The 16,328-nt window shown below is 37.7% G+C and overlaps 1 protein-coding gene across 5 annotated transcripts in view; it reads right to left on the bottom strand.

Moving 5' to 3' along the window:
• STK3 (serine/threonine kinase 3) overlaps positions 1-16,328 on the bottom strand; it is a 228,832-nt gene that overhangs the window by 96,200 nt on the left and 116,304 nt on the right. For 4 of the 5 annotated variants that reach the window (XM_054708206.1, XM_008148510.3, XM_028156032.2 and 1 more), the window contains 2 exons: positions 9,388-9,525; positions 1,825-1,950 (listed from right to left, as the gene is read on the bottom strand). In XM_054708206.1, the coding sequence (XP_054564181.1) occupies positions 1,825-1,950; positions 9,388-9,525 (264 nt within the window). The remainder of the gene's footprint in view (positions 1-1,824; positions 1,951-9,387; positions 9,526-16,328) is intronic. The other variant, XM_054708205.1, reaches the window with a different exon arrangement.

Genomic DNA, 16,328 nt, shown 5'->3' on the forward strand with positions numbered 1-16,328 from the left:
TCACTACTGGTATATAAAAACGTAAGTGTGTGTGTTGATCTTGGACCCTGCAACTCTGTCAAACTTGTTTATCAGTGCTAGAAGATTTAGAAGTTTTGACAGACTTCCCAGGAAGCTGCTCCAACTCAAAGGGACAATAACAAGGGCAAGCCTCTGTAGGTCTGAGGGAGCTTCCAGATCATCCAAAATGCACAAAGTATTATTTTATTTTTAGAACAAAGTTCTTCTCCCTGCCACTAACCTCCACTACTGTTCCCATCGCTGCTGCTGAGCTAGTAAACAGGGGATGGCAGGCACATAAGCAAAAATGCCACAGCACTTTCTTACCAAAATTGAGCAGCCTCTTTCTTCATTAAGTTACTGTTTTGTTTTGTTTTATTAGAGTGCAGTGTTTTAAAAAAATTCACTTGTCAGTTTCTGCCAAGTTAATGGTTCCTTCTACTAAGGCACCAATTCTTAGTGCTCTCTACACCACTGTTTTCCATGACTAATAACTTCTTTTAACAAACAGACTGTGGTAGAAGTGTCAGTGTGCAACTCCTGAGTCTATGTCATAAAAGGCACTGAGATTTCGTCCTTGTTCTCTCTCTTGATCACTCACTCTGAGAGAAGCCAGTTGCCACGCTGGAGACTCTCAAGTAGCCTGTGGAGATTCCCACATGGCAAGGAACTGAGGCAGCCTGCCAACAGTCACATGCCTGAGCTAACTTGGAACTCCAGTCCTCGTCAAGCCTTAAGATGTCTGCAACTCCAACACCATTTAGACTACAATCTCATGAGACACCGAGCCAGAAAAATACAACCAAGCCACACCTGAAATAATAATTCACAAATACAATGAAATAATAAATGTGTGTTATATTAAGCTGCTAAGTTTGGAATATATGATATTAAAGCTGAGGCCTAAAATATGGGAAGAACCTAGTCACTCAATGAGTTCTTGGGAAGAAGTGTTTCAAGCACAGGACATGTAAAGGCCCTAAGTAAGGAAAGGTCCTTGGCATGTTAAAAAGAAATCTGAAATAACATTAACATAGCTGGAGCTCAGTGAAGGAGAGGAAAATAGTGAAAAAATATATCACCAAAGTAGCAGAAAGTAACAAAGTGACTACAGCAAGGTCTTAAAAACTAGTAAAAACTGATGAATTCTGGCACAGTCAATGATTCCCTATCCATCAAAAATAGAAACCAACCTATAATTAAGTATTGAAAGATAAGAGCAAAGCAAAAAATAATCACCTGTCCATTGTGAACAGCTAGTTAAAGGCTGTTCACCAGCCCGGCACTCGTAAGAAGCTCGCAGAGGTAAGAAAAGACAGTTGAGTACAAACACAGCAGGACGATGACTAGACTTGACTGAGAGCATAACCTTATCAGAAATTGTATAACTGCTAAGATAACGTTGTTTACTTTTAAAAGTACAAATAAATACTTGACTGAAAAGTGAGCATAAAGTATTAATAAAGGAATATGAAAACAAAAGTAAAAATCCTAATTATAATCGTGCTTCCTCTCCAGTTTTGTTTTTAAAATGCACTGTAAATGGAAGAAACTAGATCCTTAAATGTCCCTCCTGCTTTCTCGAGTGACCGATCTTCTAGTGTGGCACTCCTAGATACTGTGCAGACCTTATATGCCACTAACCACTAATTCTTAAGATATCAGAAAAAGATAACAAATATTTAATGCAAACTATATTTTGAGATTTAATGAAGAGTACCTCATTTGTATAATGAAATAGTAATTGCTATTGATATAAAGAAAAAAATTATAGAAAAATGACTCAGAATAAAAAAAATCATTATTTTGAGGGTAATTACGAACCGAATTTTCTTCCTCCTCTTCCAATTCTCGCTGCTGTTCTTCATGTCTTTTAGCTTTGATCTCCATAGCTTCTGCAATCAGGTCTCTTAAAATCGATACAGGCTTTGCATTCTTGATAAAAGGATGCTAGAGAAGTAAGATTCAAAGGTATAATTTTTAAAGATTTATCTGAATTATATCTAAAAAATGTTAAAACAACATGTAAATAAATGCAAACTAGGATCTTCAATGATTGTTCTTTCATACAGAATTAAATGTATAGGTTAAGAATAGAGAATATTGCCCTAGCTGGTTTGGCTCAGTGGATAGAGCATTAGCCTGAGGACTGAAGGGTCCCATCCCCAGTAGGGTGGGAGGGGGCATGCAGGAGGCAGCCAATCAATGATCCTCTCTCATCATTGATGGGGGGGTTTGGCTCAGTGGATAGAGCATCAGCCTGAGGACTGAAGGGTCCCATCCCCAGTAGGGTGGGGGGGGGGGGGGGGGCATGCAGGAGGCAGCCAGTCAATGATTCTCTCTCATCATTGATGTTTCTATCTCTCTTCCCTCTTCCTTCCTCTCTGAAATCAATAAAAATATATATATTTTAAAAAGAATAGAGAATATTGCCCTGACCGGTGTAGTGCAATGGTTAGAGCACCAGCCTGCATGCCAAAGGGTTGCAGTTTAGATTTCCAGTCAAGGGCTTTTCCTGGGTTGCAGGTTTGATCCCACACCCCGGTTGGGGTGCATGTGGGAGGCAAGTGATCGATGTGTCTCTGTCTCTGTCTCTGTCTCTGTCTCTCTCTCTCTCTCTCTCTCTCTCTCTCTCTCTCTCTCCCTCTCTCCTTCCTTCTCCCTCCCTCTCTCTCCCTTCCTCTCTCCCTCTCTCTCTCCCCGCCCCATCCTCTTCCCTTCCACTCTCTCTCAAAATGAATGGAAAAAATATCCTTGGGTCAGGATTAACAAAAAATTTTTAAAAATAGATAATATGTGAGCTGCTTTAGAAATAAAGATTTTGCTTTTCGGTTTGTTTTTAAAAATCATTAAAGCACAAACACAAAAATGCAATCCTGTTAATAAAACTACATTAATGAAAGCTACCCTATAGATATAATTATCCAAAGGAATTTTAGAGTAAGTTGGAAAAAAGATAAAATTTTTAAAAAGGATTGGTGATTACATTACATATAAAAATAAAATTATGTATTAGTTACAGATTTTAATTAACCTTAACAAGCTGACAGCCAGACTCAGTAGTCAAAAGAAGACAACTATTTTCTTACTTCTTTTACATATTTCCTATTTTATTAGGTCTTGAAAATGTAATCATTTCCAATGGAGAAAAAAAATGGCAATAAAATTTTTTCAGAAAAAAACTTTTCATTTCTTTTTTTTTATTCTACCCTAATTTAACAAAAATATCTGTGTCTGTTACAAATCTGGTAAACAGAACAGAAACCACCAGAACAGACCTGGATTTATGATGATTTTTTATTGAGAGGGAAGAGTGAGAGAAGTAGAGGGTACGACTAAAAGTATCATTGGGAAAGATGACCTTATTTGGAGGCAATACAGCTTCAAAACGTAATTTTCATTCTGTCAGTAAACAGACCCAGGTAAAAGCTGAGTTATTTTAATAAAGAAAACAAAAATATTCTCAAAGATGAAACAATTTTAGTGCTAAAGAAGAAATTACAGATATTTGGAAGAGGCTTTAAAATGGTGAACATATATCATTTGAGGAAAGTATGAGTTAGGAATTGACCAGATTACAGAAATAATAGTATCAATAGCAAAGAACCAATAAATTATTTTATTAACAGTTATAGACTCATCACCAGATAACGTAAGTTCCATTAACACAGCTGTGGTAGACTCCTGGTTCCACCAAAATAGAGTTGTGTCTGGTAGCCCAGCTAGATCCTACCTTTCTTAGTCCCCTACTCAGCTGGCTGTGGCTAGGAGACTGAGTTCTGTCAATGGAATGGAATGGAATGGAACAAATGGAACAAAATGCAATGGAAGTCTTGGTGTTGTGCTCCACTTCCTGACCCGGGCCTTAAAACACTGTGTGCACTCTTCCATGACTTCTCCTCTTTTTGCCAAGCTGGAGAGCAGACTAAGATAGTGCCCTAGAGAATGGTGGAACAACAAGGAAGGAACTCCAGCCCTACACTGAAAATTTTTGCAAAACACTGATGGAAGGTCACACACACACACACACACACACAGACCTGAAGATATGTTCTTTGCCCTTAAGAAACTTATCTAGAATAAGGAATAAAACACAAACACATACAAAAAAATTAAAACATGACATACAAGTTACATTTATGATGGTTTAGCACAGCCTATACAATTAAGAGATGAGTAGGTAGGCAATCTCAGATGCCTCATTCAAAAGAAACAGATCATTTTAGGGAGGAGGAAAATATGAACAATATGCACAAACACACCCAGATAGGGAGTGCATGTTAGAACACAGTAGGATGATCTGCCTTGTCAAGACAGAAACATTATTTAGAGAAATGGTGTTATGTGAATTTAGATACAAGCAACAGTGGGGCAAGAAGCATACATGCTTAGGATGAGATGCTTGAATTATGTTTGAGAGCCATTTTAATTATATAAACAAGAGAATAATATAAGGAAAAGAATGTCTTTAATAGCATAATCCTGCAGTAGAATGTAGAAACAAAATAGAGTGAGGAGAGCTCTAGATGGTGTGGCTCAGCTGGTTGTAGTGTCAAGAGGGGGAGGGGGAGGGGAGGGAGAGAGGAATTTATTTACTTAAATAAACCAAACTCATGTTTCCCTCTCCCTCCCCCTCCCCCTGCTCCTCCCCCTCCCTTTCTCACTCTGTAAAATCAATAGAAACATGTCCTCATTGAGGCTTAAAAAAAAAATAGAGTGAGGAGAAACTGTAATAATAAAGGTGTGAATTATTAAGAACCTGGGTTAAAAAAATAGACGCCACAATGGAGAAAAGTAAATCTGATGAAAGTACTCTTCAGAAAGATTTAGTTACTACATATATTAACAGTAGAAGAAGACCAACACTGCAAAAACTGGGAAACAATAGAATTGTATCTCTTTTAAAGAGTACAAAAACCTCAAATTGTATTATACCTTATCTTTTCACCTCCAAGCCACAGTTTTACCTTTAAGAAATGCCAAAGCACATACATGGTTCATCTAGTCTATGCAAACTTTTACTTTCGTGCAGTTAATTGTGAACTGACTATCCAGTGCTTGCTACCATTAGTCTATAGTGTTTAACGTTCTTAGTCTTGAATCCTGGATATGTCTGAGTTCATTTGCACTCATTTGTGTTTTTTCTACATAACCACTACCAATGTTGTTTTGACCAACAAATAGGAACTGGCTAATAAAGTTGAAGAACAAGGCCATATTATTGAGCATTCTCGATAGTCAGAAGAGAAGTTTTATCGGACATACTGCAGATTCTTAAATAATATTTTAAAGTAACAGGTGGTGAAATAAAAAAATGCAAGGCAACATAAAAAAAGGACAACAAGAAACACCAGAGAAAACAATTTGGCAAAAATAAAACTTGCCAATTGTGATTAAAATGTTATTTGCATATACTAATGTAAATAAACGGGTTGAATTTCTATTTATTAAGTAGTATTTTAGTTTCTAAAAGACACTGAGTTAATAAAATAAATTCAACTGCAAGCTTTCTACATGAGACATATACTTAAATAAATCCAACTCATGTTTCCTCAAGAGGCGTACTGAAAAAAACTTGGGTTAAAAGTCAAAGACAGACAATGAAATTTTAGTCAAACAAAAATAGATATCAAGAATAACATAATAAAAAAGGCAGAATTAAAGGCAATTCCCTATACCTCTCCATGAAAGTGCAACTAAAACCCTGGATACTGTATCTAAAACAAACATAGGAAGACTCTGAAAAAATGGGGAGAAGGCAGCAAACTGGCTAGGGACTGTGGGACTTGAGGAAAGACATAGCTGTGAGTTCCATGGGTTTTCTCTTTATCTCTTTTATCCTAGACTGGGTACTGGAAAAGCCAGCAACCCAGACCACTAAGGGACACAAACTAAAGAAGCTCCTACAGAGGCCTGCTCTCTTGAGCCAAAAGATCAGGAAAGGGACAGCTAACAAGACAAAACTTCTAGACAATAGCCATCCTCCTCCAGCCAAACATCACAGAGAAAACACTGGCCCCAACTCCACCAGCAAAGGCTGAGTGCGGAACCTATACTTCCACCCTCTGGAGGGTATTCAATCCTACTCCGATGGTGTCAGATAAAACATGCCTCTCACCCTGCCCTCCAGTGGTGGGGAATGCCGGTTGAGATTATGTGTGACTTACATGCCTACCAGAGAGTAACAAAGAAACTCCGCACCCTCCAGCTAGAGTGGACTCAGAGGAGGCCCTGTGGAGTCAGACCTTTCATCACCACCCAGCTATAATGAGGCCCCGCAGTGCCAGTAGTGGCCACCTGGATGGGGAGCCTGAACTCCCACCCGTGTCAGAAATTAGGTGTCATCCCTTTCCCCCACTAAAGCTTAGTCAGAGGATGCCTGTTATATCAGAAAATTTAAATAAGATCCAGAGTCTCATAATACAATGCTGAAATTTTGTGTTTCAAACGAAAATTACTCACCATACAGAGAAGCAAGAAAATCTCAAATGGGAAAAGAAAATAGACACCAACATTAAGATGACACAGATGTCAGAATTACCTGACCAGGATTTTAAAGCAATCATCATAAAATGTTTCAATAAGCAACTACAAACATGCTTGTAAGCAAATAAAAAATTAGAACATCTGAGCAAAGAAAGAGAAAATATAAAAAATAAGTGAAAATTTTAGAACTACAAAATTACCACAATTAAAAATTTGATAGATGGGCTTAATAGCAGAATGAGGACAGATGAAAGAATCAGTGAACTGGAATCCAGTAGAAAATACACAATATTAACAATAGAGAGCAACCAGACTGGAACAAAAATGAACAGAAGCTCATGGACCTGTACAACTAAAACCAAAGATCTAACATTAGCATCAATAAAGTCACAGAAAGAAAAGAGAAAGACAGTAGGGCTGAAAAGGTGTTTGAAAAATAATGGCTGAAGACTTCCCCAAATTGGCAAGATGGATAAACCTATAGATTCAAGAAACAGAACAAATCCCAAACAAAAGAAATCTATACTAAGACACATCATAATTAAACTTCTGAAAATGAAGACAATGAAAAGATCTTGAAAAGAATAAACCACTATAAAAAATTTAGCATGAGCCCGGCCACCGTGGCTCAGTGGTAGAGCATTGACCTATGAACCAGAAGGTAAAGTTTTGATTCCTGGTCAGGCCATATGCCCAGGTTGTGGGCTCGATCCCCAGTGTGGGGTATGCAGAAGCAGCCGATCAATGATTCTCTCTCATCATTGATGTTCCTATCTCTCTCCCCCTCTCCCCCTTCCTCTCTGAAATAAATAAAAATATATTTTTAAAAAATTAGCATGAATTTCTTTTAAAAATTGTTTATTTACCAGGGTCTACAAATCAATATGGTGTAATCTGTACCTGTAAATCATAACCATGTGTCCATAAAACTTAATAGTAAGACTGTCTTCTGAGAGTTAAATATAATTTAACTCATAGAACATGAGACCTGCAAAACTCCTTTAAGAAACAGAATGGTATCCTGGAGTCCAGCAAAATAAGACTGTAATGAGTCTAATTAGACTCTAATGAGAAGACTAAAGATAATTATCCTATGTAAAAAAAACTTAAGTCAGAAGTTTGTTGGGCAGAAAGCAGAGTAGAGAAAGGATGAAAATTGGGATTAGTGGACAAATGGAATAAAACTGGAATAATGATTTAATCAGTGATCTTCAGTGTCATTTAACCTTTCTGTGCTTCAGTATCCTCATCTACAAAATTAGGGAATTATACTAGAATATTTCTTAAATGCTTTTTAATCCTAAAAACTCTAAGTTAAAAACAACAGATTTTCTTAGAAAGATTAGAAAAGGTTATGGGAGAAAGACTAGAAAGAAATACTGGTTAAACTATCCAAAAATCAGCTATCAGATATATTTTAATTTACCTCCACCATCATATTTTATGCTATCTGACTCACTTTCCTGTGTGCATTTTTCTCCTTTCTAGCTTTCCTTGAGTTTAATAATTTAGATACTCAACATGATAATAATACTAATAGGTCTTTGATTTATGGGCACAAAAATTCCTTGGATATATGACAATATTTCAAAATAAATGTTTCAGTTAATTAATTTTTGAAAGGTACTATTTGCACATAACAAAAAACTCAAAAGGCTCAAAAACAGCACTCAACAAAAAAGTTAAGTTTCGATTCCACTCCTGCTTCTCAGCCACAGTTACCTTCTCTGGAGGCCAGTTTCTTGCTTATTTTTTCAGAGCCACTCCACCATAACCACTGGCATATGCACATATACATACATGTATGTATGCCTGTGTGTATTTTGCTCTCAATGGAGCTTAAATTGTTTCCAATTTGTTGAAAGTTTTTTTATATTGTTTCCAATCTTTTGCCATTATAATGTTCTATGAATATTTTTACACATGTTATTTCACACATGGTTAAATTTTTCTATAAAGTAAATTTCTACAAGTGTAATTACTGGGTCAAAGAATATTTAATATTTTACTTTAGGTAGACAATGCTAAATTGCCTTAAATGGAGAATGAGTACTAAGTTTAATTTTCATAGCAATAAACATTATACTGTATTTAAGAGTCTATTTCTTATACCCCTCAACAAATACTTTTGTTTAAACAGTACTTTAGAAAAATTGCTTTTTATAAGAATCATGCTTTGAATCCTTTTGTGATTTAATAAAAAGAATTATTTTCCTAATATCAAGTTTTGTTAATGTGAGACACATTTATTAATAGCTTAGAGGTCTGAGCCAATTCTGTTGGGGAAAATGAAGACTCACAAATACTTATTGAAAGTATTACATTATTTCTATTTGCACTGAATTTCAAGGCAAATTAAAAAAAAAAATACGACCTGACACTCTAAATACAGTCTATTTGTAGCAGAGATACTGAAACTCTTCATTTAGGTAACCTTGTAACCAATATTTACAAGTGATCTTTTCAAAGAGTTCAGGGATCTTGTATTTACATATCTTAAAGTAGAGCAGGTCAAAGAAGAAATGCTGGGTCAAAGAAAACATCAGGGGAAAAATATAAGAAACTAATGATGGAGGAGATAGGGTTCTGAAAGGAGAATCCTGCGGAAGTTTTGTTTTAAAGCAACTTTAGGGGTAAATAGTTGAAAATAATAACAACAACAAAGAGAAAAAAAGGGAAAAGAGCACTAACTTGAAAAAGAAGAGAAGAAAATGAGACACAGAACACAGAGAAGAATGGAGACGGTGATGGAGGTGTGAGGATGGATGTGTATCAATCCACATTTCCTGGGAGGTTTATGTCTTTAGAAATCAGTTAAGAAAACTCAAGGCAATCTTACTTAGTGTCAGAAGCTAAAAGATATAAAGAAAACATTCCTCCCGTGGTGGCATAAGCACTGACCTGTAAAAGCTGTGTTGCAGTAGCTCTCTGCTCAGGATTCTTCACTAGGCACTTTTTAACAAAATCGGTGAAATCATCAGACCAGAGTTCTGGCTTCCTGAATGTTGGTGGTGGATTTGTGGGAATCATAAAAATAGCCTAGTAAAAAATGAAATATCCAAAAGACACAGTAAGAATCACAATAACACACCAAATAAATCTCTTCATCTATCTTTCTATCACACTCTAAATCTGAAAAACAAATTTAAGTGGTTCTAGGATTTCCAGTAAGATTACAATTCAGGAAGCAAGTCCATCTGCTACTAATGTAATCATTTCCCATTAAATTTCCTCTATTTGAATTGCAGCTCACTGAGCACATCATTCTTTATTTTATCTATTATTTTTAATCAGTCTCCAAAGAAGATTGCATTTCTAACCCTTTTACCAAACTAAGGACATTCTCTAGTTAAATAGATATAGCCCCCAATTTTGCTATTGCATGCCAGATTTAGTTCCCATTTCAGTTTTATATAAGTATCACTGCAGTCCAATTTGCTTCTGCAATCCAGAATATTTATTGCTGTTATTTGAAATAATACTTAATAGAGGCAATACTTTTCTCTTTCCAAACATATATCAGGATTCCAAATGAAAAGTTTTAAAGCTAATATACCACTCTGATTTATTACTAATGATTTAATTTAGTATTAGTAACTTAGTACTAATGATAATACATGCAGAAAGTTCACAGTTCAAAAGCTCTAAAAATCCTCCCTGTCATCGCTGTCCTCTTAGCTATCCAGTCACCCTTTTTCAACCCAGAGAATTAATCCCTAATGTTCTTAGCAAATCACTGTATGTAATGAATTAACTTTTCTCCTGGGCATCTAGAATTGTTCTTGATAAAATACCATTACTAAAACATCATTTCCTTTGAGAAGTTATTAAAGATATGAAAACAATAATAAATTTAAACCAAATGTATCAAGCACTCAATAAGTGCTAGCTATCATCATTGTCATTTCCACATTATACAAAAAAGACAAGAAGCAAACATGGCAATGACAAACATTTTACAAAGCAACATTAATTTAGCCAAATTATAACTAATTGTCATTTAATAGGTAAGCTTATATGATTACACAATCAAAACATGTGAGATGAGGAAAAATGGCTTTTTGGCAATCTTAATCAATATATGCACGTGCAGCCTCCAAACATGGGCCTCACGAAGATGTGTTCGGGTGAAGCATACAAAAACTCCCTTTACGACTACAGAATTCTCTAACTGCAGAAGACAGGTATGTTTCTGTTCTATACTCAAATTTTCACCTGGCTTTTAGTGGTCTTCTCTCTTCATGTGCAAACAAATTTCATGTACATGAACTTATCTCCCTTCTCATCAATGCATAAAGAAAATTAAAATGGTAATACTACAAACCACAGGAATACTTAGAAACAAAGTTTTTACCACTGAAAGGAACTAACCATACCTATGTTTACTTCTGTTTATATATGGAGAAAACATAAAAACTGTCAACAAAAATAAACTATTTGGGGAAATACCAATTTTAATATATTCCTTTGATATAATAAAATTGTTCTACTTTCCATTGGATTTTTACTAATTGTTCAAAAGTCACCATAAGTTCTTAAAATCATAGAATTTGCACAGTAAAAGATATATGACAGCCCTAGCTGATTTGGTTCAGTAGATAGAGCATTGGCCTGCAGACTGAAGGGTCCCAAGTTCAATTCCAGTCAAAGGCATAAGCCCGGGGGTTGTGGACTCGATCTCCAGTGGGGGGCATGCAGGACACAGCCAGCCAATCAATGATTCTCTCTCATCATTGATGTTTCTATCTCTATCTCCCTCTCCCTTCCTCTTTGAAATCAATAAAAATATATAAAAATAAAAGATATATGACAGATCATTTAGCTCAATTTTGTCATTTAACAGAAAAGAAACCAAAAGCCCAGAGGGGGACTAAACGACTTAAAAAACGATATTTGACCTACAAAAGAGCCTTCATTAAAAAAATTAGCAAAGCATCCTAACACATCTACTATGCTTCAAGAAGCAAGAAGGAAAAGCACAAAAGCAGGTTACCAAAACTAAACAAACAGCTACCAAGAGGATAAAGAGATGATAAATGATGATTCTGTTTTCAACTTATAGGATAAGGACACATATGCAATACCTTAATCAATAAAGGAAAAGAAAAAAGAACATAAATAAATAAATAAAATAAAACACACACAAAAACTATGAGATACCACTCACGTCCATTAGCATGGTTATTGTTAAAAAATAAAATTTTTTTAAAAAGCAAGTGGTGGAAAGATATAGGACAATTGGAATCCTCACACATTGCTGGTGAAGATGTAAAATGGTGCAGCTGCTATGAAAAACTATGGTAATTCCTTAGAAAATTAAACACAGAATTACCATATGATCCAGCAATCCTACTTCTGGGTATATACCCAAAAAAAGTCTGTAAGGTGTGTAAGAATGTTTTTTCCCATTAAAGTATTTTCCCTTTTTGAAAGAAGATACATACAGTATTACAGAGAAAGCAGGAACTAGAATACATATTTGTACACTCATGTTTATAGCAGCATTATTCACCATAGCCAAAAGGTCTAAGCAACCCACTGACAGATCAAGGGATAAACAAAATACATACACACACACACACACACACACACACACACACACACACACACAATGGAATAGTATTCAAACTTAGAAAGGAAGAAAATTTTGACATGTAACAACACAGATAAACCTTGTACCTCAAGAGGTTCTTAAAATAGTCAAATGCATAGAGACAGAGAGTATAGTGGCTGCCAGCGCCCCGACCCAGCATTGACTGCCTAGGGGGCTGCAGATCAGGCCCGGAGAGAGGCCTGCAAAGAGAGAGGCAGGGTCTGATCCGTAGCCTCTGTGGCAGCCATTGATCAAAACTTGCCTTTCTTTCTCTCCCGGCCTGGCCAACAGCCGCACCTCCATTTCTCTCCAGGCCTCCACCAGGGCTGCTGATCAGCCCCACCTTTCTAATCAGACCCTGTTGATAGGCCCAGAGACGCTGACTGGCATAGAAACTGACCAATCAGAACCAAATCTGGGTGAATGTAAGGAGCCAATGGCTGCCTAGGAGGCAGAGCTTTTGATGCTGACTGGCATAGAAACTGACCAATCAGAACCAAATTGGCCGGCAGAGGAGGGCAGTTGGGGGCGAGATCAGACCAGCAGGGGAGGGCAGTTAGGGGTGATCAGGCAGGCAGAGGCAGTTAGGGGCGTTCAGGCCGGCAGGGGAGGGCCGCTAGGGGCAACCAGGCTGGCAGGGGAGGGCAGTTGAGGGCGAGATCAGGACAGCAGGGGAGGGCAGTTGGGGGCGAGATCAGGCCAGCAAGGGAGGGCAGTTAGGGGTGATCAGGCAAGCAGAGGCAGTTGGGGGTGAGATCAGGCCGGCAGGGGAGGGCAGTTGGGGGCGAGATCAGGCCTGCAGGGGAGGGCAGTTAGGGGCAATCAGGCAGGCAGGCAGAGGCAGTTAGGGGCAATCAGGCAGGCAGGCAGAGAGGTTAGGGGTGATCAGGCAGGCAGGCAGAGGGGTTAGTGGCAATCAGGCAGGCAGGCAGGTGAGTGGTTAGGAGCCAGCGGTCCCAGATTGTAAGAGGGGTGTCCGACCGCCGAGGCCCAGTGCACAAAATTCATGCACTCGGGGGGAGGGAGACCTCAACCTGGTCTGCACCCTCTCATAGTGTGGGAGCCCTCAGGAGATGTCCGTCTGATGGCTTAGGGGAGTGGGCCTTAAGCCAGTCGTCGGCAAACTCATTAGTCAACAGAGCCAAATATCAACATTACAACAATTGAAATTTCTTTTGAGAGTCAAATTTTTTAAACTTAAACTTCTTCTAACGCCACTTCTTTAAAATAGACTCGCCCAGGCCATGGTATTTTGTGGAAGAGCCACACTCAAGGGGCCAAAGAGCCGCATGTGGCTCACGAGTCGCAGTTTGCCAACCACAGGCCTAAGCCATCAGTCAGACATCCTTAGCACTGCTGAGGAGGTGGGAGAGGTTCCCACCACTGCCGCTGTGCACGCCAGCCATGAGCCAGGCTCAGGGCTTCTGGCTGTGCGGCACTCCCCCTGTGGGAGCACACTGACCACCAGGGGGCAGCTCCTGCATTGAGCATCTGCCCCCTGGTGGTCAGTGCGCATCATAGCAACCGGTGGTTCTGCTGTTTGTGTATTAGCCTTTTATTATATAGGATATAGGAGGCTATATCTATATATATTTGTTTTTGCTGTTAATCAGTTTGTTTATACCCAAGAAGTAGATATTTTTTAAAAGAAACAAAAGCCTAGAGATACTCTAAATATGGAATAAAAAAGGTATTTAGGGGCTAGTGTAGATGTCCCAAGATGAATAATAAAGAGTTCAACTAAGACGGTATCTACAGGAATGGAATGAAAGAAATTGGGTATGAGAACCAAGAGTACATTCTAACAACATTGTTTGGGAGGGGTGGAAAAAAAAGAACAAAAGATTACTCCAGAACTCAAGAAATAAAAAACAGACACCTTCATTACAAAAGTCACTCAGGTATTCTAACAATTCACACTATCATTCTTTTTTTTTCTTTTTTTTTTCTTTTTTATTACACACAATCATTCTTTTGAAAGCCCTCTCAATATTCGGTAATTTACTATAATGTGCTATTACTGGTTTCCAACTTGAAAACTGACCCAAAGGATTTTCTGTGGACAAAGCAGTGTAGATTCAATATTCAAGTCTACTGACTCCAGGGTAAGAGTTAATCTCTGTAATACTGTATGTATCTTCTTTCAAAAAGGGAAAATACTTTAATGGAAAAAACATTCTTACACACCTTACAACTGATATTACATCTAAGATAGCCAATTTTATGACACAATAAGCATCTATCAAATGAAAATATAGATCAAGTACTTTCTGTGAGTTCAGAACTATGTTCTAATAAAGAAGCAGCAAAGCGATAGACCACAGACCTATACTTCGGGCAACATCAAGCTCATAATCTCATAAGGTAAGAATATGCTGGAATTAGACTGATTTTTCCCAGGATGCACATTCCCTCTTTTACATGGGCCTCACCTAGGTTGGTTCAATTATCTACTTTACTTGACGGACCCCATAAGTATCTATGTAAGCCTTGCTATTACAGATTTTTAAAAATAAGATACATATTTCAGACCCACAGAGCTCACAGTCAATTTGGCAGCGGGGGAGGGGGGGGAGGGAGGGGGAGAAAGAACTAACACATACAGAACAAACAGCAAGCAATGGAGTGCTAGAAAACAAAACTCTTCTGTAAATAACCTAATTAATCTCAGACAGCTCCATAGCTGAAGCCGAACCTAATCTGGTTTTTAGGATGGGGAAAATGGGGTTAATATTGGCTGCTAGAAAAGGCACACAAAACCACCTGCTACTCCAAATTAAAGAATAAAATAAACTTGAACTCTCATTTCTGCAAAGACAGTTCAAAGCACCTACATAAGCCCTTATATAGACTGACCTCAAACTGCAGGTAAATGATACTAGATTGTGTAGGTAAATGTTGTTCATCTGTACTTGTTACAAACTGATGGATAACAACTCAGCGATTTATGTTCTTGAAGCTAATGCTCTCCTTTGAACTTTGAGACAATGAGCTGCAGCCTTATCTCTTGATAATCTTAACATATAAGGCTCACCTCAGCAGTAGCTATTAGAAACCCAAGGATAAAAAGCTTAACTCTAACTCTTATTTACCCAGTACTATCATAAAGTGATCCTAAAATGTTCACATCCTATTCTCAAACAAGCACTGAACTGCATACAGTTCAAACAAGAAAGTCTTAATATATGATCTACAAAAATGTAGAGACTTTAAATTCTCCAGGAAAACCACTCTACCTTTTATTTCCATTTTTTATGTTAGATAATCAATAACAAACTGACAGATTTTATCAGACTTGACTCTGTTCAACTAATTTAACTGAATCATGAATCACAGAGGACCCTCTCAAGAACCTCCAGGTTTTTGTCCGAGCTGATTAGGAAACAGGCCGCCGCTGTAGAAAGTTTTGGCAATCAGTGGCTTGCCTTAGACTAACAATTCACTCCCTTCCTTGCCACCAACCAAATCACATGGACACACATTACAGCCATATAATTTATCTTATCTCTAACACCATTTTGATTGAAGAATGTTAGTACAATAAATGATAGGATTATCCCTGTGTTTGTTTCTACCCAATGGGTTGCTTAACTACATATTGAGCCTCAGATTACGTTTTAAAAAGAACTTCCCTGATCACAAGTAGTCTTAAGAAGCCAAAAATGTAAGTGCCTCAAAACAAGTAATTATCTTCATGCCTGGAACTTCAGGCCTTACACTCCGGGAGCATCCAGAAGACATGGCGAGAGCCAGAGCTGGGAAACTACATGCCTGAACTGAATTATAATCTTAAGGGCGGCGGTCAGCACTATGTCTGAAGCTAAGGTGGCTGGATATGTGAATGTACAGAAGCAATGAACCTGCCGGAATAACAAAGAAATCTGTGCTACTACCCACAACCTCAGACGTATGAGCAAAAGGTTATCTTCCTAACAAATTAAATGAGATAAAGGATGAGAAAGCATTTTTAAAAGCTGCAAAGAACTAAACAAACATGGCTATTTCCTCATAGAAAACATAATAGGTAGCAAGCTACTAAGTCAAAAATATATAATTTCTGCAAAGAATATCTAGTAATAATATATTTTAAAGACTACTGTAAATAACAGCAAACAGTACAATGGAATGAACCCAACATTGGACCCAGGTCAGAATAACCCTCTAACTGACTGTGCAGCCTCAGTTTTTCATATAAGTGAGGAAGTTGGACTAGATATCTTTCAGGTTCCTTTTTGGGTCTAAAAGACTC

Source organism: Eptesicus fuscus, chromosome 19 (genome assembly GCF_027574615.1).
Source record: "Eptesicus fuscus isolate TK198812 chromosome 19, DD_ASM_mEF_20220401, whole genome shotgun sequence".
Classification (NCBI taxonomy): Eukaryota; Metazoa; Chordata; class Mammalia; order Chiroptera; family Vespertilionidae; genus Eptesicus; species Eptesicus fuscus.